The following is a 25,813-nucleotide window of genomic DNA, read 5'->3' as shown; positions in this document are numbered from 1 at the left end:
CCTATGGATTACACTGGAAATAAAATCTTGCCTGAAGATCCAGAAAGGAAGGCACATTCAAAGGCTAAAGGAAGGCAAGGAACAGCAGAGGACTTGGATGTACACATGTTCCGAACCAGATTGTGCCACACTGTTTTCATCTCAGGGATTGATTTGATCCTAAGAGCACATACAAAACAGCCTTGTGCCCAGCAGTTCAATATGGAAGCTGTATTTCAGCCTCAGTTTTACCAGAGCTGTGTAAAATGGGAATGAAAACCAAATCTTCTGATTGCCTTTAGATGCAGCTATGAGGAGATCTAAGAGGAAGAGATAGGTTTTGTTCTTCCAGGAGGTGTTCAGTTCATGCTCATGGTTTACTTCATCTTCCAAGATGTGTGCAGCTTTAGGGTTGTATTAGCGACAGGTTTTCCTCCAAGGAACTAGGCTCTACTGTGGAAGATTTCTCAAGCAACTTAGCTATTGTAGCCTCGAGAAAAGAGGACGGTGGTGGCTGTAGGTTGGGATCTGTACACGGTGGCTGCACCTGGGCTGGTGTGTGCTGGAGTAATTAGATGTCTTTAAAGTTAGAAGCTATTTTGGTCTCATTACAGTAAGTTTACAGTGCCTCACCTACGTTTTAGTTGGAAGCATCTTTTCAGTGTGACCAGAAGTACGGAGACCGCAGGTTGATTGAGCACACAGAAGACAGCGGTGTTTGATGGATGGTGAGATAATAAAGATTGCCAAGGCCTCCCCATGTTTTTCTGCTTCCCACAAACACTGCCTTTGTCTTGCCTGGGACAAAATTCACTCAGGTGTTGCTATAAGTCAGGCTGCCAGTGGACTCAGACAGGAATTAAATGTTGATTGATGGTTGCACTAAACTCTAAGAAAGCATCCTGGTAGGAGAAGAACAAGTCGGGTTTTTGTCAGTCCCTGAGAGGAGGCTAGAAGGAGGCTATGGAAGTCATGGAGGTTGCAAGAAAGTTTTCCTTGTAACCTTACTTGTTCTGAGGCTCTGTAATGTCACAGGTATTTCACGGAGTGTTCCCAGGAGTCTAGAAGTTTGACTGTAAACTTGCCCCGGGCAGTACTGACACTTTTCCCATTCTGTACACAATTAAAAGGAATTGAGGGGTTTGCTGATGAGTGGCTTCTCCTCTTCTTTCATCTCTACCTTCTGATTTGTGGTTTTATGGTGAAAAACGTCACCCTGGGCTTGCTGTGCTCGTGTTCTGTGGGATTTTTGTTGTGGTTTTTTTCTATCCCATCACTTTTCAAAGGTTGTATATATGGCCTGTGATTTGGTGCTTGGGTTTTGAGTTTCCTTTTTTTCCCAAAATTGTCCTAGTGTATCACCTTCTTTTGATGCTGGAATTCTTCTTTCACACATGGGTATTCTGATTTGTTGTGAGGCATCTAACTGTATTTTAAAGAGAAAGCTTATTATTTAAAAAGCGATTCCTTTCTCCTATCCTCTTGTAGGAGAACAGAAGAGGAGAAATGTCATTGAAGTGTAACAGAAAGATTTATTGCAGGATATTTTCTATTTGTTCTGCAGTTGCAGGTTTTTCCTAGTTTGTTTTGTGGTTTGTTTTTTTTTTTAATGCTTTATGTATTTGAATTAGAAATACACTCCAGGCAACTGGCAGTATAAGAACCTATATAACTCTACAGAATGTGAGTGCAAAAGCTTAAATGGGACATGTTCTAAAATAGAGATTTTTTTTCCCCGTTGTTTCACCTATAGCAAAGCTATAATTGTCAGACATAATGTCCCCTGAATCGCTGATGCTTTGGAGGATCTTTTTTGTTTTCCCACACCAAACAATATATTGTAAATTATGTTCTACAAGGTTATGAATCTGATTGAAAATGTAAAACTTTCCCAATGTCAGTTCCTCATTTTTACAGAGATTTTGATAGTACAGCGAGAAGGTTACTTATCCATTGCAAGACTTATTTTCTCTTCCCAGGTTTTTTAATTAATTTTAGAAAATAGTAGGGTGAGCTTTGCCTTTTTTAGTTCCACATGTTTTAAACCAATTATGAGAATGCATGGCTTCTCTTTCAAAATAGAACTTAAAGAGTAATTTTATTTCCGGATGTGATAGATATTTTCTCCCTCACCCCCAAATGTAATTTATATCATTTTTGAAGTTAACTCGGAACCAAGTAAAACTTTTCTAACTAATCTTTGAGTTCTTGATTCCTGGAATAATAACAATTGCACTTGCATATTTTGTTAAATAGAAATGCTATATGATTAAATGATGGAAATTGGTTCCATTTATAGGCTAGATTTATGTGATCTAAGAATACAGAGTTTGGTTGTCTGAGTGAGTGAAGATGCGAAGGTGTGTTTTTCTTCTGAGTAATACATGCTTCCTACATATGCTGACCTCTTATTCTATTAAAACTTGGTCTACATATGTCCAGCAAGTGATTTCCTACTTGTAGTTTGTAGGCTGCAGCATGATCAAGAAGTGCATTGTTTCTGGAGGTGTCAGCAAAGACATTATATGTGTGTTTACTGGTCAGAGATGCCAGTGCTTAACATACCAAGGCTAAAGAAGGAGCTGACCACTGTGAAGTCCCTGTGGCCCAGGAAGGTGTTTATAGGCAGGCACTGCTGTGCAGGTGTCAGACCAGAGTGGGAGGAGGGTCTGCGAGCCCACATACATCCCAGAATTGGGACACAAGGTGCTATGAAGGCATTGTGACCTGAGGCTGCTGACTGAGCTCTGAAAATAGGAGGTGTCCTTCTGGGCTGGAGTGAGCATTGCTCTGGAGCTGCTGATCATACAGATGGTTAATGCAAGGGTACATCAGAGACTGCAGGCTTAGAGCAGCTCTCATGGCAAAGCATCATTTAAGCAGCTGCTTGGAAATACTGAAGGCCTGACTCCTGTTTCAGTTAAAGGGTGTTAGACTGCTCTGACATCAGTTCATATGCTACATAAATAAAATTACAGGCCTTTGCCCCGCCTGGAGCAGCAGGCTTAGACCTAAGTCAGCAGGTTTGGCTCAGCTTTTCATTCCTTCATGCAAATGCTCTTTGCATTTACTTTTACAGCAGACATTTAGAACCAAAGTTTGGTATGTTTCACTTGGACACTAAAATGAAGGCACAATATGTTTTGTAAAGAGTCAAGGGTTTAACTGATATAATTGTGCAGAGGTTTGTCTACTTCTTTTTTTTTTTTTCATGTGCTATGCCATGCAGTTTAAATTCTGCCCTGTGTTTTAAAGGCCACTTTGGTTCAGTGATGTTATGGGAAAATTGAAGTGCTTTGCACCAGAAAGTGTGATCTAACTATTAACCGTTATTATTGAATACCCTGCTTAATTGAGATGTAGCAAATTGGGAACTTCTTCACTGGAACATTTCCTGCAAAATTGATTTATCCTGTTGGTAGAGACTGCAGCCTAAATTTAGCTACCACTATGTAGTCAGATATTCTCATGGATAAAGTTTTAACAATTGTGTATTTCAGCGGTGTTCTTCTATTATTGGGCTTGTGGGTTTTAGGAAAAAAAAAAAAAAAGAAAGAATGCAAAAAAATAAAAAAGAAGCCTTTCTGAACACAGAATGTCTAACAAACAGCTCTAACTCCTTTTAACCCTGAACCCCAGAGCAGCCTGAGCCTGAAGTTGACTGACCCTTAAAGCTAAACTTTCACTGCTGATGGCTCAAATCCATTCTTGTTCTTAAGATGATAAGTAAGAAATTCATGTTTTTCAGAACATTAGGATTTATTTTCTTCATTTTGGACTATTCTGTGAATCTGACAAGTGTATTTAAGAAAGAGAGATTACGGTTTATATCTTGCATTACAGTAAGCTGAAAATATGTATAGTATTAGTGTCCAAGATTTTGTTTTAATTGTACTTGGTTGCCTGAAAGTCTGAGTCTCTAAGGTCTTTGTATCAGCACTGTATTTCATGTTAGAAATGCACCAGTATTGGTTTGTATCCAAAAAAATCAGTATTCCAAAAGACTTTTTGTATGCTCTCAATTCTGAAACTTTGAATGCCTTTAAATATGTTTTTCATGATACTGGGCTAAGCAGAGTTTATCAGCTTTTAGATTTTAGAAGTGTGAGACATGCTCGTGGCTTAAACAAAAAGCAAAACATCTGTAGAATTGTTCTGAACTCCAACGTGAGGAATATCATGGTTTGCAATTAACTGAGAACCCTAAATCTGGTAGAAGATAATGATAAATATAGAGAAATTCTGCCTGATATGCAGGAGCGGCGGCTCTTCTAGACTGTGGGAGGTCTTGCAGGTGTCAGTAACACCAGCTGTGATTGCGCTCTGTGTGTCAGACCTCATGGGGCTGATTGTGACAATAACTCTCTTATTTTGGTGCCTTCAGTAGACATTAAAGGGAAAAGTGAGTTCTCAAGACCTTGCAGAATTGCACGTCATTTTTATAAATGTCTTGAAGATGTTTGAGTTCAAAGGTGAAGCTTGTAGAACTTAATCATCCATCAGTAGAATTAATTTTTAGAAACTACAGACATTAAGCATATTTATGCCACTTAACTATCTCACATTCTTTGTTAAGGGTTTATTACATGTATAAATACTGCATTTTTCAGAAGATTGTGCCAATTATAATACAAAGATAATTAAACTTGACGTTTATGTCCTCTTTTTAAAATGCAAAAATGCAGTATTAAAATCTTCATATTTCTGCCTCATCAAAATTAAATGCCTTTTTAGAAACCTAAAGCTCTACTTTGGATTGCTGTAGGAAAAAGAGTAAATCATATAATCACAGACTAGATTGGGTTGAAAGGGACCTCAAAGACCATCTAGTTCCAAGCCCCCTGCCATGGGCAAGGACACTGTCCACCAGACCAGGTTGCCCAAAGCCCCATCCAGCCTGGCCTTGGCCACTGTCAGGGAGGGGGCAGACACAGCTTCTCTGGGCAGCCTGTGCCAGGGCCTCACCACCCTCACAGTAAATAATGTCTTCCTAATATCTAATCTAAATTGCCCTCTTTCAGTTTAAACCCACTGCCCCTTGTCCTGTCACTCCATGCCCTTACAAACAGTCCCTCTCCAGCTTTCCTGTAGCCCCTTTCAGGTACTGGCAGGCTGCAATAAGCTCTCCCTGGAACCTTCTCTTCTCCAGGCTGAACAAACCGAACTCTCTCAGCCTGTCTTCATAGGAGGGGTGCTCCAGCCCTCTGATCTTCTTTGTGGCCCTTCTCTGGACTCACTCCATCAGGTCCATGTCTGTTTTGTACTTGGAACCCCAACGCTGGATGCAGTAGTGCATGTGGGTTCTCACCAGAGCAGAGTAAAAGAGCAGAATCACCTCCCTTGACCAGCTGGTCATGCTGAAGCAATACGAAATCACACAGAAATAAATATGTGCTGCATATATCACAGAAGAAATTTCATTCCCCAATTCAGTCATACATTACATTTTTCTTGAAATGGTAAATTTGTCTTTGAAAAAATACTTGTGATAGGTGAAGCACAGTAGAAGAGAAACAAGCAGTACTGAAAGATAAAACGTCTCCAAATACCTTTCTTCTCCGGTTTTATCACTTTGCTCTGCTGCCGAGACACCGGTCTGTGGCTCTTACTGCTCAGTCAGGAGTTCTGCAGCTCACTATGAGTACTCATTTCTCATTTTATTTCAGAAGTCTTAAAGGTTTGTTCTTCTCTGTGGGAAAAGAGCATAATCCCTGTGTCTTAAACTTCCCAGGAGCTTCACTTAAATTATGATTCCTGTTACAAATGGATGACGTGAACAAAAAGTTTGGCAGGTTACATAATAAACACTTACATTAAAACTTACCACAAATCTGGTATTTACTTGGCATATTAGTGATATTACTAAAGAGTGGTTAGACAGTGGTTGATTATTAACTGGCTCGATAAAATCCTGTCTTTTGTATATAGGATTTTGTGACCAGTGTTTATTACTCTGTTGTACTGACTCAGCCACTGCTTGGGACAAAGCATCGCAGCTTCACCTGGATATACACCCTTCTCCTGTTCAAGTCCCTCACAGAGCATTTTCTTTTACTTATGCTTTGAAATCAGTGTTTCACTAAAACCCGTGACCTTCATTCCACGGTGTCTGAACCCCTGTTCTGGCACATTTAGTTTGCCTGCCTTATTTAGAGCTTCCACTATGTGTTCACAGTGAATTAGGTCTTCTCAAGATGAACAGGGAGATTTGATATGCTGATCAGCCTGGCTGTAATTTCCATTATAATTTCCTTTTAATTTTCTTTCTATTTTTCTTGTCAAGTTACTGTAAGTGACAGTTATTTGACCTTTTATTTTTTTTTTTACCTGTAGGTAAGGGGGTTCTATCTGAATAGGCTTCTGTAGAGCAGCTGTCAATCCAATTTAACCCCAAGGGGTCTGTTTTGAAATGTCAAATATTGCATTTTAGCTGCTTCATCTCTTGAGGAAGATGTGAGGAGGTAATGTTTCTTGTACATCAATACCATACAAACTATCTTTAATAATGTTTATATCAACACTGTAAAACATAATGGACTAGTAGTTGGGCTTTTTTTTTTTTTTGGTATGTAGTAAATAAAATTTACCCACAAGCTTTAGTGAAAGCTTTTTGGATGTAGTGAAGCTGAAATATGATCACCAGCACACCTAGTTTTAAGGTATATAAAATACCATGTGGTTTCTAGAGGTGCTCTCACTTAGAAAGGTTAGCAACTTGGAAATGAAAAAGTAGAACCAGAAATATCACTCATCCATGTTGTGCTGAGGTGCAGCATATAATCTATCAGGGGAAGAGAAAAAAAGATCAAACGCACCTGATTTTTTCTCCCTTCTGTATCCTGAGTTTAATTTCTGTATGACAGCTCAATCTGGCAGCCTCACCTCTCATCAGTGCAATCTGTCTTTCTAGATTATTTCAATTAAATTCTCTTTCTGGTTTTTTGCATTTGCTGAGGAGTTGTAATGGCACTCTCCCAAACCAGCTAGCAGTCAAGAAGAGTAATCCTCTCTATTCCTATGTTGTTAGAAGAAAGGGGAAAGAGATGGTTTCTTCTTTTCTTCTCTGTCCTGGAGGCCTTCTCTGGTGTTTTTACAGAATTAGATTTGCTTTGAAGACTGACTGTGAAGACTTAGTTACAGGACCTGAAGGCTTGATTTTGGGGCTTTTAGGGGTTGGTATAAAAATCTTTTGAATTCATTCTATATATCTTGGTTGCTTGTAGATCCCTTTTAGTTTATATGAACTCACTTCTGCCTGGTAGCCGAGGAGTGAAGAGCTTCTTCTACCACTCATTGCTTCTATGCAGAAGCTGGACTTTATAAAAACACAGCAACTTTCTAAGCTTCCCTGTGCTTGAGTCTCCAGGGAAGGGAATTCATGCCCAGCATGGGAAACTGGAGACAGCTTATCGCGCTGATGTACAGATTGCTTCTCCGTGTGCCCCGTACTCAGAGAAACTTGTGTTTCTAACTGCGTTGCTGTGTTGGCCTTTCCTGAAGTCAGCTCTCCAACCTGCTTCCAACTGCACAGAGCTGTACCCATCAGAATGATATTAGAAGTTTATATCCCTGAACCTTTAAATACGTGATTGTGGATAAACTATACAGCTGCAGCATCGAGTACCCACTTTGTATATACTAACCTGTATGTTACTGCTTCCACCTGATTGCTGCTTCTGGCTGATGTTTGATTCCCACCTAGTGTTGGCTCTGTCGGACCCAGGGGAAGCTTCTAGCAGCTTCCTGCAGAAGCCACCCCTGCTACTAAAACCTTGCTGCACAAACCCAAAACAATGTGGTACCAGAAGGGCTAACTGATTCAGGAATCCTCCAACATAAACTGTGAGAAGGAAGGATGGAAATGAGTAGGTAATTCAAAGCCCTTTCTGTGACCTGCTCATCCATTCAGTTGCCAAAGCAATGAGGAATATTAAGTCAAAGAGGACACAAATAGGTTTTACTTCTGTTGTAATTTCTGAGCTGCCAGGAGTTAGGCAGGTCTGAGGTGCTGAAGCAGGGGCTGAGGTATTTCAGCTGTTAGTCTGTCCAAAGCTTGGCTGTGCCAGGGGGTTCCAATGGGTACATTAAATGTGAATGCTGTCTTCTTACCATGTCACCGGGGTACCCACACATAGTGTTTGTAGAGTGACATGTGCATGTTGGAGCAAGCCTCTAGCATTGCACTAGACCAGATTTTTGAGTCAGGAGCTTTCCTAATCTAATTAGCACTTTAACAGCTATTTCCATGGTGTTTCTCCTCCTCTTTTCTTTTTTTAACGTTTCAGTTGGACAAATTGTTCATGTTGAGTTGGAGATGGCAGTTCCTTTTCCTTGCTAGATGAGAAACGCTGGCGGCCCTCAGTATAGGTCTGTGCTGTCTGCTGCAGAGCTCAGCTAGGCAGGAGCTGAAAGATCACAAATGATGGGGTTAGCACAAAACCCCTCATAAACAGCACAGATAGGAATTGTTCACTCTGTTTTCCAGCAGCCACTTTTGGCCCCATTGAATTTATTGTGTATTTGCAGTTCAGTAAATCCTTTTATTCCTTGCTATGTCTTTAGGGTTTATTGATGCATGTCTTGAAAATAATGAAAAGCTACATTTCAGCCCATCTTTAAAGGCCTCGATGTAGTTTGCTATCCCAAATGGACTCACTCAGATCACATAAATAAAAATGCCTTTTATGAGGGAAAAAACCCAAGGTCTGTTTCAGATTCTACCCCAGTAAGTGTAAGAAATTCCTAGCTTGGAGGAAAGCCAGTAATTCTGACTTCTCACAAAAACTCTCAGCAATTTTCCTTCTTGAAGGACCTAGGCCAGGCAGATGGCCAAACACCCTGCCTCCCTGTGCTGTACCACCAGCCTGGGCTGCATACATGAGAGCCAGCTTGCTGGAAGGTTTTTTCCATGAAGGAAATGTCGGTGACTTGGTGGGGTCCTAAATCTATTCCAGGAAAAGGCAAGGCCCCGTTAGTGGTGCATGTGGGGCCCTTGGTGTAACCAGCTAATGTTAGTCCCAGGCATTTCCTCTGCCTTCCTCTCTCCCAGGGTTGAGTTACCCTGTGCCTCCACAGCTCCAGCACAGGTCTTGCCCTGGAATTGTTTGTGGGAAGTGGTTGACTCTTCATCCATAGTTTTGTCCACCCAGTCTAGTACAAAAGTACAAATTAATAATCTGTGAGTTTCCTTTGGCTATGAAAACTTTCTGAAACCTGTAGACTAGGTCCCTGGATCTCCTGCCACATAACAGGCTTTGAAACCAGGAGTATCCCTGCTGAAACCAACATCACCCTGGTGGGAAGAGATTTCTGGGGTGAAAACTGCATGCAGAAATGCCGTTCAGTGTGGTGTGTGGCAGCAAAAATACACATTAAGGGTGAGGGCTGTCAGCGTGCATTGTATGCCATATGTGTATGGATGCAGTTTAGACATACTGATTGTTGAAGCACCAATGCATGTGCGCTTCAGGCAGTAAGGAAGGCAGAGGCCAGCATCATGATCTGCTTACTGCAGAGTCAATTCCAGCATTCAGGTGGCCAGTGTTGCTGTGAGCCCTATTTTCTTCCTCTGGGAGAAGTTCTCCCTTGTGATATTTTTTCTCCCCAATGTATTTAGGTGTTGAAAACCTTGCCTATTTTCATTTTTGCCCTTTTTTTTTTCCTCTGTAAGATCTTATTCATACCTTATTATTCATACCTCCACTCTGCCCTTCATATATTTCCCTCCCATCCTCTGTGGCCCTTTCTTCACTACAACTAGTTTTCACCAAGATGTTTCTATGTAATTTCTGCTGTTTGACTGGTGCCTAAAAAGGCCCAGTACAGCTGGCAGGAAACTCAACATTCATCATAAATAGAGCTCTAGAAATACTTGTGGCCATCCTTAGAGAAGAAAAACAAAACCTGTAACTCACTGGCAATCTGTAGATACAAAAGTCAAAACAAACAGCTGCGAGTCTACAGTTGGGGTTTGAGGCTTATTTCCATGTCTTCATGGGATTCAAGAATAGAAGTTTGTTTTCTTCTAGATTCATAGTATTCATATCCAGTCTATGCAGAATACAGAAGCATTCACATATTGCATATGTAATATTCTCAATATGGCAGGTACTGATTGTCATTGTAAATACACTTTCAGTGTCTTCTTCCCAGTGCCTGCCTGAAGCTGAACATAGATCTTTTTATCCCTCTAAATTTGTATTCATGTCAGTTTTATTCACCGTGATTTTGCTTCACTTTGTCTTGCTTTAGATTGCACAACATGCCCGGCAGTGGAGGAAGAGTGAATTTTGAAATTTCTTTACGTGTCAGATTTCCCTGTATCCAATTTTATCAAAAAAGCTGTCACCAACTTCTTCTGAAACCAGAAAACCTTTTTCTTTCTAATTACATTTTTACCATATGTTCATCCAGATGGCATATGCCAAACATTTTCTAGGGTGCTATAAAATGACCTGACTTTAGAGGATTTAACTGCTGAAGAAGCTTATGAAAAAAATAGAATTGACACCAGGGCAGCAAAATAGTCCTAGAAAGAAAGAAAAAAAAAAAACAACCCTGATAAATCTTTCCAGTCATATTTTGTGCCTGTGATACTGAATTCTCAACATACACAACTGCGTGAGGGCAGTGAAAATGTAGGGAATATTTTATTCAAGTGCTACACATTGATTCCTTTTTGAACAGCCTAAAATAAAACATTTGACTGTTGAATCCACCCAGAAAGAACTCTGGACCATTCTTTTCCAGACCTGTGAGTGACTTGCTGCTTTGCTGCAAAATGGAGCGAGAGTTTGTCAAACCACCAGATTCTCTGTAGGAGCAGCAATTTTACTTAGCAATGTAATAACTCTTTGGGAACTTTTTTTCTGAAATGTCGTTTCCAAGTAGAAGACAGATACAGTTGATGCATGATTTTGACACTCATGTCCCAGTTCTTAATAATTCTTGTGGGATTTCTTAGAGAAAATAAATTAACTTGAGGTATACTGAGGAGGGGAGGGAGGAGGGAAGGAATGGGGGAGATTTATTTTTCATATTTAGGTACTTGTTAATATAAATAAATGGTCAGTTTTTCATCTTCTGGAGAGTTTATGTATTTGTTTCCACTTATGATATTTTCCTTTAAACTGTTACAGTTGTTTTGATAGTCTTGCCAGAATATCAAGAGGAAAGCTTTTAAATACCCTCATCTTACTGTCAGTTTCCATAATCCTGTCTTGAGTCTCAAGCCATTTTACTTGCAGGTAATTCCTGAAGCCAGGTGATTGAGTGAGATTCAAATCTACTTTGCTTTGTTACTGCACTAGTTTCTATGACTTCCAGTTGCAAAGGAAATATAACTTTAATAGAATATGAGCCAAGACATAGTTTCAAGGCAGTGTGGGCAGGGTCTCGTGGTCTCAGGAGTTCAGATGGACAATTATAAAAGAAGGTTTGTTCGTTGTCCTTTAAATTGCATAGGTCTTTTTGAAAATCGCAGCTGCAATCAACAAAGTAGATCTTTCACCTCCTCCAAGTTAATGAGACAGGATTTTAATAGTGCTCAACAATTTGAAGTGGGTTTGTTATTTCTGAATTAAACCTTTGATAAAAAGTCCTTATCTCTATCCTCCTCGCCCACTTCCACTCATCAGCTCGTGAGTGGTTTGACATTTCCACAGACTCTTCTCCATCATTGACCAGGATTACACCTGCTGTGTCTCAAGCCAAAACAGAGTCTATTTTGTAGTTAAATCTATCTGTATAGCTGAGGCATTGTAACTGTTCAAAAGCTAAGGATTAAAACCCTCAATGCTTGAGAACTGGTGTTAACCTTTAAAGCAATTGAAGCAAGCTGTAATATAGAAATACAAAGTGAAAATGCAACCTGTCTCCACGCTGTCATGATATGATGCAGCAGGCATTTGATTACAGCTAAGATGTTTTAGTGTTTGTGGGCATGCAGATATATTAAACTCACCTTGAGGTATCACCTTTTCTACTCTTTTTTTTTTTTGGATGGCATTGCAGAATGGAGCTGAAGTGGTTTGGGTGCCTTTGTTATGTATTTCCAAAAGAATGCTTATTGTAACCAGGGTTGATGGATTCATTGTGTAGTTTTAAGTTTCTCAGAAGAGTTAGACCCCTAAGCATTTTCCTGTGGAAATGCAAAGTCCTGCATAACAAATTTCAGCCTGCTGAGGAGAGACATCCTTAGCTGCTGTAGATGAACCTCTCAGAATTAGCCCACTAATCCCGAAGTGTCAGGGAATGACATGTCAAAATCCAAAGGCTGAAAAAGCATTGTGCTCAGATACTTTGCTTTTAATTACTAATTGCATTATTAAATCAGGCTCTCATTTTAATCACAGTCTTTGTTTAGATATTCTTTGGGTTATTTAGTGTATAATTTGAATGAGGAAAATGCTAACCAGGTTTCCATAGTAAGCGTTACCCAGTTAGTCATTATGAAGCTAACGATGTGAAGATTCAGAGTACCAGCCTTAAAGCATACCTCCAGCTTTCCTTAGCTTGAATTCAGGTATGCACTTGTATGGTGGGTTGGCTTTGGCTGAAGGCCGGGTGTCCACCAAAGACACTCATCACTACCTTCCTCAACAGGATGGAGATGGAGAAAAAAAGATGGGAAAAAAAACCCTCTTGGGTCAAGATAAAGGTAGTTTAATCAAAGAAAGATTGCCCATGGAAGCAGAGGAAAACCAAAAAGAATTTATTCTCTATTTCCCATCAGCGGGTGATGTCAAGCCACTTCCCAGGAAGCAGGCCTACAGTATGCATAGCAGTTGCTATGGAGGACAAACATAGTAAATAACTAATACTGTCCCCCTTCCTCCTCCCTTCCCTTAGCTTTTGTTGCTGAGCAGCTGCCACATGGTACAGAATATCCCTTTGGCCAGTTTGGGCCAGATGTTCTGGCTGTGTCCCCTCCCAAGACCTTGCCCACCCTTAGCCAGCTGGTGAGGGGGGATGTTGAAGATACAGCCTTGGTGTATTACCAACTCTGTTCTGGCTGCCGACACACAGCACAGCGCTGTGAGGCTGCTGTGGGGAAACATCACTCCTCCTCATCCAAACCTCCTCAGCCATTATAGTTATGGTCCCCAGTGTCCTGGGCAGCTGAATTCTTTTTGCAGGTGCTGACTGCCTTGTCGCAGCTGATCAGTGATCCCCAAAGTATTTTTCCTTTCATAATTTTCTTCCTCCTTCACTCCTTGTAGGCCCTTTTGTGGATGAGCGTGTAGATGAACTTTATGCCATGCTGCAGTGCTTGCATTCTGCTCTGTGTCTCGGTGCAGGCACACTCACGTACCTTCTCTCTCATTTCCCCTGTTACCCTCTCTTTTGAGTAGAGTAGTTGCCACAGAGAGCTTTTGAGAGTAAGTACTTGGAATTACACTTCTGCTATGATTTCCCATAGCTGGTCGTTTATCTTTTGGAAGAGGCTGCTATATAAAATCTCTACTCAAGAAATTCTCTAAGAATTATTATCGTTAATAATGGCAGCTGTCTCCCACTGCTCACAATAAGAGTACATCATAGAAGATAGCCTTTTTTTTTTAAAGCAGGGACTCAACTCAGTCATTGAAAATGGCAGGAAATAAGTATCTCTCTCTGAAAAGGCGATCTAAGGGCAGCTTGCATTTGCCTATGTAGAAAGAACAGTTCATACTTAAAATCTCAGCCTTCTTCCTTTTATTCCATTTTTCCTTCAGAAAAGTAAATCTTTAGCTGTGATCCAAGCACAGTGCCATCTAAACACACTTTTTACTGTATTTGAAGCAAGGGGGAAGTTTGCAATGTTGGAATTATTCTTATAAGATTTTTCACTAAGTGATGCTCTGTCTAAGCTTCCCCAAGGGCTGGTTTGAGTCCCAGTCTATTAGATTCTGGTTTACAACTCTTAGCATGGTTATTCTTTGGGAGTCAATATTTCCATAGCTGAGATGGAGATCAGATACCTCCAATTAATGCAAAATTCAAATTAGACTTGAACTGTGGCACTACAACTGGCATCTCAGTAATGAACTAGCCACAGGAGGAAGCGGGTTTGTCAATGTGCCGTCACGCAAAGCTTTGAGTATTCATCTAATCTCTTCTGGGATCATATTCATATATCTTGCTGCTCTCTTGAAATATGCTTCCAACGTACTGAATGATACAAGAATATCTGATGCAGCAAGCTGTGGAAGCTTGAGATGCAGAGCCCTTTTTAGTTGATGTATTTGAAGGTGGATAACCTTAAAAATCAATAAAACCCGCTGCGCCGCTCAGAATCATGATGGACTGTTCCTTGCTGGTCCTCTTGCTTAGACTTTGAATAACTGATGCTGCACTGCTGAAGATTCTCAGTACAAGCCGATGCAATGACTGGAGTGAGGCATCTAGTAGCAGAGCTGCTTTTTTGAGCAGATCTCTATGTCTGCTTTTGGAATTTGTTCTCTGAAGTGCAGCTGTTGGTGGTTTTTTTCAGGGGTTGTTTTGGGGTTTTATTTCTTCATCATTTAATTTTCAGGCCAGACTACACAAATGCTGGAAGAGAGAGGATTGTACAGTGGAAGGAAAGTAATTCTCAAAGGCTGAAGCAGTATTTTCAAGTTACCTGTAAATACGGTATTTCCTCTTTGGAGAATGCGTCAGCTTGTAGTGCCCCAATTACAAAAATGGAAACAGCTATTAGGAAGAAATCATTAAATAGAACATTTTAAATTTGCAGGAAGTTAGGTAAGGCTGTCACCTTAAAGAGGTGACAAATGCAGTTTTATGCTTTCTACCAAAGCAAAGTTTGCAAGATGATATCATTTTTAAAATATCAGTGATGCCTCAGAAAGTGTCCTAGTTGAAAGACAAAATGTTTGAATATCTAAAAGCCCAAATCATAAATAGGAGTTGATGAGGAGCAGGGTGGCTGGGGCATCTTGGAGACAGATTTCATAAAGAGTCTGCATAAAACTCTAGGTTTTCTAATGCTTCTTTTGAATAAACATAATAGAAAAATATCTGAAATTAATTGACAAAACCTGGAGGAACAGGAGGAGAAGAAAATGTCAGATGTGATGCCCTACCTAGTAAAAGAAGAGACATTTTCTTTGCTGGCTTCACCTTACATAAAATATTTTCTCTCTCTTACCTTTGTAGGGAAGTAGCTCCTGCTACCTCTGATCATATGCATAGAAAGGCAGCATGTTACTCTTAGGCAGACTGAGTCTAGTGATAGAGATAGACGGTTTCTTTGAAGAAAAGTCCTAGAAAAATCCAGTTACAGGAATAAACTCTCGCTGAGAGTTTACTGAGATTTTCCCACTCTTCTGTGTATCAGTAATAAATGTAGACCATGGAGAGAATGGAAATCGATGTCATGCCCAAGTATGTGCTGGGAAAAGATCAGAGAAGTTTTTGCATGTCATTGCTGCAAGAAGCCGATCTGTGAATGATGCCTTTCTCCTTATGGACTGCCTGTCTGGAGTTCTTCAAGGAATTGTATTGGAAAGTGGAAAAGGGACAGGAGGTTAGAGCAACAATCCTGGTAGCTTGGGATGTCCCCTAGCTCTTGCATCATAACATGTTATATGCAAGGTTATCAAGGATATGGGGAAATGGCTTGATTTCATACCATCATTTATGAGGAGATCAACTTTCAGACTGAGGATACTGCCTATTGCTGTAGCGATATCTGCCTCTTTGATGTCCTTTGTGATGATATTCTTAGGTTTGGCACCTGGCCGTGACCTTTCTCAGCACAGAAGCCCATGCCCTCTCTGCAGATGGGGTTGGGACTTGTCCCCACTTGTCTACTGCATTTATCCACTGAGAGCTGGACTTAGTCCAACACCTGCAGATTTGTAGTGTCTTGAAGATAAAAGAGTTAACTTTTGGCTGGTCAGCATTAAACAAATACTATCTGAGATCTGTCAAGACATGACACCATGAGCTGCAGTCTGTCTTCACGCTATGCTGATCAAGTATTGCTTGTTGTCTGCTGTGATGAGTTCAGTTAACAGCATTTGGAAGGGTATGACACTGGAGTAGCTTGTCTGTCTGTCTTATCAGCACTGGGAATTGGTAGCTGTGATTCAACAGGGAGCTCCAGGCATTGTATGGGAAACACAAAGCATGTTCCAGTTTAGTCTGCACACAGCATTGGTCACGGTTTAGTGTCAATTTAGAAGTCTCTATGCTTTTAAGCCATGACATCTTTCATGGGTATGTGATGCCGGGTAGCTTTCATCCTTTTTATTTTCCTGAAAAATAAAGATCTTTCCCTCCAGCCATGAGAATTCTTTCTTCTAGGTCCAGTAAGTAAGCTTCATCAAAACACTGTAGCTGAAAGTAAAGTATTTTAGTAATTGCTGATAAATATATTTTTTTAATATCTCTTCTTTTTTTTTTGCCCCGGAACATCTCGGAGTGACTTTGGAGAGTTTACCCAAGTAGTAAATAGTTACCTGTGCCTTAGGTGTTCTGTTTGAGAAGACTCGGATCAGAATCTTGTTTAACATTTTAGAACACCAAATTTCAGTGCGTGTCCTCTCTTCTTGCAAAAGGCTGCCAGACTCTAATCAGTATGTTTTACGTTATGAGTAGGTCACACTATTACTTTTCCCTTCGAAAAAATGAAGGATGAAAAATTCAAGCACAGATGACAAAGGCTTTATTGTTGGGTTATTTTTCTTTCATATATGGGGCATGATTAAATGTATGCTGTCAAAGAGAGACCTCTTTATAGGCTGATACTACTGATTATTGTTTGAGACCTGCTAGCAGCATTATTACTTTATGTATAAGAAAATCTAATAGAAAATTATTAAGCTGATGTTTGGTTCCTACAGTGAGAACATTTCAGGTATTCATCTCATATCGCTACAGAAATTGTTCAAGTAGATACCACAAAATCATGTTTTAATGATTTTTTTCCTTTTTTCCATCTTTTTTTTTTTTTTTCACAGTCACATGACACAATCAGCCACATTTGAAGACCCTCGAATAGAGAGCTGCCAAATAACCCCTCCAACTCCTCGGAAAGTGGAAATGAGGAGGGATCCTGTGCTAGGATTTGGGTTTGTGGCTGGTAGTGAAAAGCCAGTTGTTGTACGCTCAGTAACACCAGGTATGTTTTCCTCACCTGACCCCAGAAGCAAACTTGGACTTAATCTACTGAGATGAAATACAGCTACAAGTTTGAGTACTGTTAAAACAGTCAGGCAAACAAAAGTAATTGCAAATAGTAGGCAGGATTTTCATCCTTGTGTGACCCAGTAGCTTTTTCCTTGCATGGATTTTGAATGGTATGTAAATGTGTTAGCAAAAAGCCAGTTTTGGATAATTGCTCTGAGCCATTGCTGCTGTTTGCCTGAAAAAAGCTGACCAGCTTCACTCAAGGAAAGAAGGTCTTCTTCCTGTTCTGCATATTGGTTTGGTGTCACCTCCATTGCCATTGAATCCGTGTTCACAAGAGCTGTTGAGTTGTGAGATTGAAACTTACACATTTTTTCCATTCTTTTTATCATCAGCTTCCAAAAGAGGAATACTTTTCTAACTACAATACTTGGTTCTAACTATACTGTTTGTTTTTGAAAAAGAGGATTTTATTGCTGGCTTTTTACTTTTTTTATTTTAATGGGTAACTTCTGTGTAACTGTGTGTCAAAAAAAAACCCAGGTTAAAACAGATCCCTAAACATCTTACCTGGAGTGAAAATTAATGAAGTTTGATATATTTTTGAAATAATGGGGGACCAGACTGGGACTAATCAGTCTCCCAAATCATGGGCTCCTGCTCTCTGTTTGAAAGTTCAATTGTTACGTAAAATTGCCTCGGAGCCAAGGGCAGGGATTTGACTTTGCTCTTGTTCGATATGTTCTCCAGAACCCCCGCAGAGAGCAGAGGAGAGGCAAAATCGACTTTGTGAAGTTCTGATGTCATTTACCCACGTGTATGCATTGATTATATTTGTATTGCTTTCAGATGAAGCGAGCAGTGTAACTAATAATTGAACTAGATCCAGACAATTCTTTTCTCCCCAAGTTAGCGTTAATAATGTAGTTTTATATTAAAGCTTGGAAAAGGTGCCTATTATCTTCTGTTCTAAGTGATTAGGAGGAATGGTGAGCTCAGGATGACATTCTCCAATATGGATTTGTGTCCATTTATGCTGGATATGTCAGTGAAGTAAAGTTTTCACACAGAACAGAGGAAAGGAGCAACATTAGCTCTATTGTTAAATGAATTGGTTTTGATACTGAAGCCTTTTGTTTTTAGACTTTATCTTCATATTGGTAATATTACTGGGTTTTTTACATGCCATCTTTGCAGATTAAAGACTGAAGTCTAGAGAGGTTATATCTTTTCACTAGGAGCTGTGATATCACAGCTTCTTCTGGGTGTGTAGTCATGCTGAGAAAGTATTATGTGCCTTTTTCAAAGCATGAACTCAGTAGACGTCCTGACAGTGTCAGAATTTAAAGCACATAGACATGTCCATGTCTGACTGTCTGCTCAGACTAATGCTACATATCTGTCTAACTGAAAGTGGCAATGCTTTTGGATGTCCATAAAACTTGTGTTCATCAAGTGCTAGGAATGCAGAGGAACAGACACTCAGAGGCTGAAGGTACAGGATCTCACTCACTTCACATTGAAGGAAACAGGTTTGTTTTTCCCAGAGCACAAGTCAGAGGAGAGACCTGTGAATGACTTTCTGATATCTAAGAGGTGTTTCATAACAAAGAGGAATAAGATGTTCAAAATGTTACTTTGCCCAGGACAGGAAACAATGTGTTGAAAGAAGGAAGATCTGGTGTAGACACCAGGGAAAAAGACTTCCTGATCTCAACAATAGTTAAACGTGATCATATATCTACAGGAAAAAATAGTCATCTTCAGGGTGGTCTTACAAGAATACCAGACAAATGTGAATCAGAGATGAGCAAGGTATGGTTGATCACACCTTAAATGGTGAATTAGGCCACCCTTTATGGGTCATTTTCGCCCTCCAGAAAAATCAAGCCCTTATTTTTAGGTAGCTAGGTGTGGGTTTGGAGCCTAACTTGAGGAACTTCAGTAGGAGCTGCTAAACCAGTAACTTTTAAGATTTTCCTGCTGAAGAAGTAACGTCAGAAGTAGCGTTTGTGTTAAAACATGCCGTTAGTTGAGCAAAAAAGCCACTCACAGTATCTTAACAACAGAGTGTGTCTGTGCATTTACGATGGTCTGCTAACCTGTGCTTTGCCTTTTTGCCTTTTTTTTTCATTTTATTTGTCTCCAGGCGGCCCTTCTGAAGGAAAGCTTATACCAGGGGATCAGATCATAATGATTAATGATGAGCCAGTCAGCACTGCTCCAAGGGAGAGAGTCATCGACCTTGTCAGGTAGTTGATGTCCTGTCACTTAAACTATGAACCCAGTGACTTTTTGCGTGTGCAATCATTTGATAATACAGCAAGTCTTGCCTCCTCATGGCTGAGAAAAGAGAATATAATGCTACTTTAGTCATAACAAAGAATGGTGAAGTATTTTAGTATTGAAGTGTCCTCTTAAATGTCCTCTGGCTAACTGAAAACATGCAGTAAGACATCAGAACAGCTCCAAAATACATGAATATCAAAGGATGAATAGTATTCTCCCAGTGCTTGTTTTTGGTGTGGCTTACTGAAAAGGTAATTCCTGGAGCAAGGCAGCTCCAGTCACTGCTGGGTTTTTTTTAACATGAAGAAAGTTGAGTCAGGTCTGTCTTAAGTGAAGAAGAAAGAAAATGTGGTGGGGCGATTTTTGAGAGCAGGTGTGTGTGCATGTAAATGGAAATATGTAGGGAAGCTCAAAGAGTGTTTGGGTGGATTGCAGATCGGTGAGTTTGTGTGACAAGAGCAGTCATCCTATCCTATGTGGATAGGAGTCAGAAAACAAGACAAAAAAGTGTCTGTGGACAGTGCAGGAAAGAAGCGACAATATTTGTAGAGGGATGTAGAAGGAATGAAGCTACAGGGATTGACAGTTGCTCAGGTTGTAGAAAAAGATGCGATGTGGTTCACATAAAATGCAGTTAGTTCACTGCATAGAAAAATTATTAGTAATTTAAACAATAAACATAAAAATTACGTTACATTAAATTATTAATTTCAAATTAGTTGCCTGGTTGTTGGATACTGATTTTATTTCTGGTTTTTCCTTCTTATTGGTGAACCATGGGTCTAGTCCATTCCTGGGAGATACCCAGGTTTGAACTGTGGGGTTACCTCTCCTCAGAACTGGTAGCTGTCACTATTGTCAGTGTTACCCATGTAATGTTGAAAAGTTGCATTTGCTTCCAGAAATTCAGGCAGGAATTGCCATGTTACTTGTACTCCTCTTGTGGATCACAATTTGAACAATTTAATGAGGATTAAGGTGTGAAACAAACTTCCAAGGGAGATACAGAAATGGTATAAAAATGCCAGCACCACTGATGCCTTTATCTGTGTTAGGCAAGTTGGTCAAAATGCAATACTTTTTCAGATTTAAAATAAAAAGAGAAAAGAGAAATGTTAACCTGCAAGTCAACTAACAGAAACACAGCACATTAAGAGGGGACTTCACCCCTTGTTTTTTGTGATGAAGTGACCCTGTGAACCACAGGAACTGTCCTGTTCCTAATACATTTCTGTCGTGTGCTCTGTATCGACCAGCAGCATAAACCTCTCAAATGGGTCTTGAACTTATTTTTGATGTCTTTGCTTCTTCATGAAGCAATCATATGTCAGGCTGCAGTCTTTCCCCAATTCTTTGATATGTAAGTAATGAGAATTAGGATCTCTATCCTGTTTCTCTGCTGCTAGCAACATGTCGTAATAGCAACGGGGAAAATAGAGTGATTAGGCTTGAGACAAACTGAGTTTATTGTGTCGCTGATTCCCTGTCTGCCTTCAGATGAGAAACTGAATAGTGTCACCCTTCCCAATTATTTTGACTCCATAGATAGCACCCTAAATTAAGTGTTGTTGCATTCCAGGGGAAGCTTTTGGTGACACTTATCTTACACTGTAATTCTACCTCTGCTCTCAAAATCTATCTGCTGTGGGGATTTTGACAGAGACTCGTTCTTTGATGAGACTAGGAGTGAAATGGATTGAGGTTATATATTACAGCATTTTAAATGAAGAGCTTTCTTTTCATGCCAGTGGGGACACCTGGAATGATTAGACACTGTCACTGTACAGTCCTGACACCATAGCAGCAGCAATTCTTTACACCAATGAAATAATGAATCCCTTCTGTATAATGGAAGGTTTTCGTCTGGCTAAGATTCATCTGTAAGTTTGAAAACTTCTGCTTTCGGTTTTCAACGTGCGTGGAAGCAATTCTGAAACCTTGTTTTCCAGCTGGTAGCAGTGTATCTGTGGTCAGCAATGAGTATGCTTTAGATACATAGGTTAGGCAATGGACATAATCACAAAATCGTAAAAGAATTGAGGTGGGATTTCTGATGGTCATCCAGTTTAGCCTCTTGCTCAAAGCAAGCTAGTGTCAGTCAGATGTGGCTGCTCAGCTCTCATCAAATCAAGCTTTTAATGTCTTCAAAGATAGAGATTTCACAACCACACTGGGCAGATGTATCTGTTCTTAATCACTGGCCTTTCAAAGATGATAGAGAGCAGCTTCTACAAGCCAACTCCCTCAGCAGCATTAGATGGACTTGAGTGTCCTTCATGCCTAAGCAACCCCCAATTCAGTCATTGTCTACTTCTGTTCTTCAGTATCTGCCACTAAACTTAGGGGCCAGGGTTGCAGACCTTGCCACTAAAGACCAACGCCAAGAAAGCATGAAGTACCTCAGCATTTTCAGTGTCCTGCTGAAGCCAGCTTATTAGCAAGGACTCTTCTTCCTCCTTTCCCTTGGGATCTTACACCATATCCCCTCATGGTCACTGCAGCACATCAATGGAAAATTGATATTCTAATGCTGTATTTTTCCTGTGATTGCATGGTCTCTTGCTGATTAGGTATAACAAGGTATTTTTTTTATATTCATGGTGTATTCATTCTGTGGCTATTTTCATGCAGCTTTCCCTTGAAGCTTTTTGTAAAGTCAAGAAATTATTTCTCTTTATAGTTGCAGAGAGTGGGGGAAACCTTAATCTACTTTCAAAATACAGACATAAAGATCATAGTGTGCCAAACAGAGAAAAAAAGCCAAACTGCTTGAGAAATAAAAGGCAGATTTCATAACTAGATTAGATCATGCTTTAACAAACTTAACAGAACTCAAAACTTTCAAGCAAAAGCATAGACAAATACTGGAATTTAAGTCAATCTTGAATATTAAACAGTTTTTAGTGTAATGCAATATTTATTTATTTTCCAAGATAACATTATTTGGATGTTTAATTATGAAAAGTGTTATGCTATTGAAAGAAAAGAAAACAGAAGACAGAATTTCTCTTACAATCTATATCAAATTTTTAAAAACGAAGAGATTCAGAATGTCCAGCAAGAAGGGTGTTTGAAAAATGTCAATTAAATCTTCTTTCATTAGGAAAAAGCATGTCTGAAGCAACAAGTTTCCTTTATTTCTGAGTTTTCCACAAAATAAGTCAGGGCAATTTTTTTCTGATAATTTTTTAGGCTTCAGTCCTTTTTTCTTCTCTGTGCATTCTTTACTCCTGCCAGGTTAGAAATAGTTAGACAGGTCTTTTGGGAAAATCCCTTTTGTGTAACACTTTCACTAGAGGAGAATGCAAGAAGATAATGGGAGCACATAATGCAGAAATGTTCACATTGTCTCTCTATTGCATTTTAATGTTTTAATTATGTGTGTGATTTCTAAAAGTTCCTTACTGAGAATAAGCTTCCTTAAGTAGAAAACTGTATTGAAGCCAACTCTGCTGACTCCAGGGGGTACTGAGCAGGAACCTGGTGAAAGATTTTAGTTTGGTTTTTTTTTAAGAATTGAGGGATTCTACTGTATCCTAGGAGGTCTCAGGTCTGGAGATTATCAGGGATATTCATTATAAAAATCCCCTGTAGGTAATTTTAATCCATCTAATTCTTTTGGCCCTGCTGTACTGGCAACATTTAATTAGTGTTCAGGTTGTCCTTTGAAAGCCAAGGTTGCAGAAATATGAATACAGTATGGCTTGCAGACAAAATACATAAGGATTTATTTTTTCTGGATAATGTTCAATGGCTTTAGCACCATGTTATGTTCTCTTCAGCTTTTTTCACTCACAAACCCAGAAGTGGTATTTATGGTTTCCCTTACAAAGAGAGATTACCTTTATGAGCATCACTTAGAGCTTCGGTCTAGATGTGTTCCATTCAAGGCAGAAAGTTATTGAAGTTGGTGAAAGAGAAACAAGCCTAGTTTTCTAAAGGTATCATTACAATCCAGGCAAGGAGCAAGTGAACAGATTAACTGAAGGAAGAAGATGTATTTGAAGTGCAGTTGGTTCAAATTTGTAGCAGGAGCTACTTACCTTGATTTTATTTTACTGCCAATACAGATTCTGTGACTTAATGTTTTTCACACACACTAAATAGTAAGTACTTTGAGATAACGTTAAAACATTCCACTGTGTAGAAATTCTTTGCATATTTGAAGGTGAGCAACAATGCAAAACTAACATATTAGAAGGTGTATTAATGTATCAGTTAATTGTTTGTGTGGGGTGCATATATTTCATTCTCATTGCTTGATGCTGAATTAGTATCGTTGGGTTAAATTGAGTCTTAAAAAGTTTTAGAAAGCACTTTAATATATCTAGAAAATCATTTGCTTTGTAATACCTTTACAGATAATCGCTGTAACATTAATGATAATCATCTTAGGTTGTACTGAGTATGCAAGTGTAGAAGGATCCCAACATATGTAAAATGTCTGCTTACTGAGAAAGATATTGTACTGAAATTTTAAGGTACACACAGATGTACTGCTTACCCTATAAAGCAAACTCTGAGTAGGCTGTGGTAGTGGTATTTTGTTCACATATCAATTAAAACAGTTACCCAGGCAGCCTGTGAGGCAAGACAGGCACCTGAAGAGAGCGATCTGTCCAAGATATACTGGTTTTGGAGTAAACTGCCCTGTGGCAGAAAGCTTTATTTATGCATTGACTATAGAAGGAGCACAGAAAACTATCTTAGAATAGAAACCTGACTTCTAGGTTGCTAAATTAGGCTAGATTAGTCCTGTTCCTTGAAACTGTAACAGCAGCAAATTAGTATTTGACGTCCTGTGGAATTCCACTGAAAGACTTTAATTGCAAAGTGAAAACTGAAAAAGGTGAAATTCATTAACAGCTTTTCTTTCTTTATGTCTCTATTTCTATTTAAGCAAAATGACTCAAAAACCTTTCTGAAATAATTCTTGCTTTGGCAAGTTAATGCCATGGCAAGTTTTCATCAAGAGGGTCTAGAGGATTCCTTCAATTCTGTAGTGGAATTTCTGTTTCAATTTTGAATTACCATAAGGCTGGAGAGAAAGAACCCTCCAGGTTTTCAGGCTGCATGTTGCATTTTAAGTGCTAAAATGAATTTAATCAATATTGACCCTTCTCACCATCGCTGTGGAGTAGATGAGGATTCTGTCACTGCTGTTTCACTCTGTGTATCAGGGGACCAGTTTGCCTTCTCTGCATCATCGTAGCTAAACCCAAGTGCAAAAGGGAGCACCGTGACAGTGACTGTCAGCATCGTCTTCTAACAGCAGCTGAAAATAACACTTTTCAAATGCAATTTCTATCTCTAGGCTTAGACTGTTTCAAGTTTGGGATCAAGCAATTCCATTGGACTTCAGTTTTAAAGACATTCTTTCTTCATCAACACCACAGAGCAAAAATGCTAACGTATTACCTATGATACTGTTTAGCAAATAGAATCTTGAAACCTGTTTTTCCTGCAGAAGCAGTCACACAGACCTTTTAATCTGGAGGTACGCCATTCTACTCCCAGTTCAGTGTGTATACCCAGAGGCTATACCCATTTTGTTTCAGACCTTGAGCTTCTAGTGTTTGGGGGTTTAGATACTTAATGCCAAAAGTAGGGGGGACACATAAAACATTGGACCAAAGCAGCGGTAGGAGTTTCACAAGTGGCATCAATGGAGATGAGCTTTCTGCTAGGCCATGTAATTGGCTTCCTCTAATCAACTGGCCCAAGCATGGAGCTGGGAGTCAGGATATGGGAAGTCAGGTTCTGACTGGAGGGTGTTGTTAGGTAAATATCTTCTGCTTCTTTGTTTCTGCAATATCATACAGAGACAACTTAAGTATTTTAAATCAGCTGCTGCAATCTAATTATGAGGCAGCAATTTAGCATTTTCTACAATAACTTTTTTCTTGGCTGCCATGGTGAGGTGCTTCTGGTACTTGAGATAATATATTGAGAGCTCATTCATGTCTCTTTAGATTTTAATTATTAATCTGGAATATAGCTTCAGAAATGCATGCTCACCTTTTCAAAGGCTTGTAAGAATTAAGCTGAGTTCAAAGCTGTATAGAGATATTACTTGTTAAAATCTGTACCAACTATAGAAATTGTTTTCTTCTAAATCCATTGTATCTGTGAGAACATCAAGTCTCATATGCTTGCTCTGTTCTTACCAGTAAGTTGGCTGACATGGTTCAGACAGGTTTGGGCTCAATAATTCAAATGTTTGGAACACTGAGTACTTAATTTAGAAGTTTATTTTTGTATTCAGCACAGTGGATGCCCCCTGGAGTTAGCAAGTCTAGGGTCTTTTTGAAATCCCAAGCCTTGATGTGTCATCCAATTGAAGTGTTGTGTCATCATCTTACTCTGCCTAGAAAGAGGAGGCAGCCGTGATGAATTTCAAGTCAGCTGTTCGTAACAAGTTGCTTCATGG

At 39.6% G+C, this 25,813-nt stretch overlaps 1 protein-coding gene across 2 annotated transcripts in view; it reads left to right on the top strand.

Moving 5' to 3' along the window:
• FRMPD4 (FERM and PDZ domain containing 4) overlaps positions 1 to 25,813 on the top strand; it is a gene marked incomplete at its 5' end in the record, with an annotated part of 310,938 nt that overhangs the window by 228,415 nt on the left and 56,710 nt on the right. For both annotated transcript variants that reach the window (XM_084268209.1, XM_084268208.1), the window contains 2 exons: positions 16,926 to 17,086; positions 19,244 to 19,346. In XM_084268209.1, the coding sequence (XP_084124335.1) occupies positions 16,926 to 17,086; positions 19,244 to 19,346 (264 nt within the window). The remainder of the gene's footprint in view (positions 1 to 16,925; positions 17,087 to 19,243; positions 19,347 to 25,813) is intronic.

This window comes from Gallinula chloropus, assembly GCF_964237585.1.
Source record: "Gallinula chloropus genome assembly, chromosome: 1".
NCBI lineage: Eukaryota > Metazoa > Chordata > Aves > Gruiformes > Rallidae > Gallinula > Gallinula chloropus.
The sequence above is the reverse complement of the archived record's forward strand: the minus strand, read 5'-3'. Positions and strand labels throughout refer to the sequence as shown.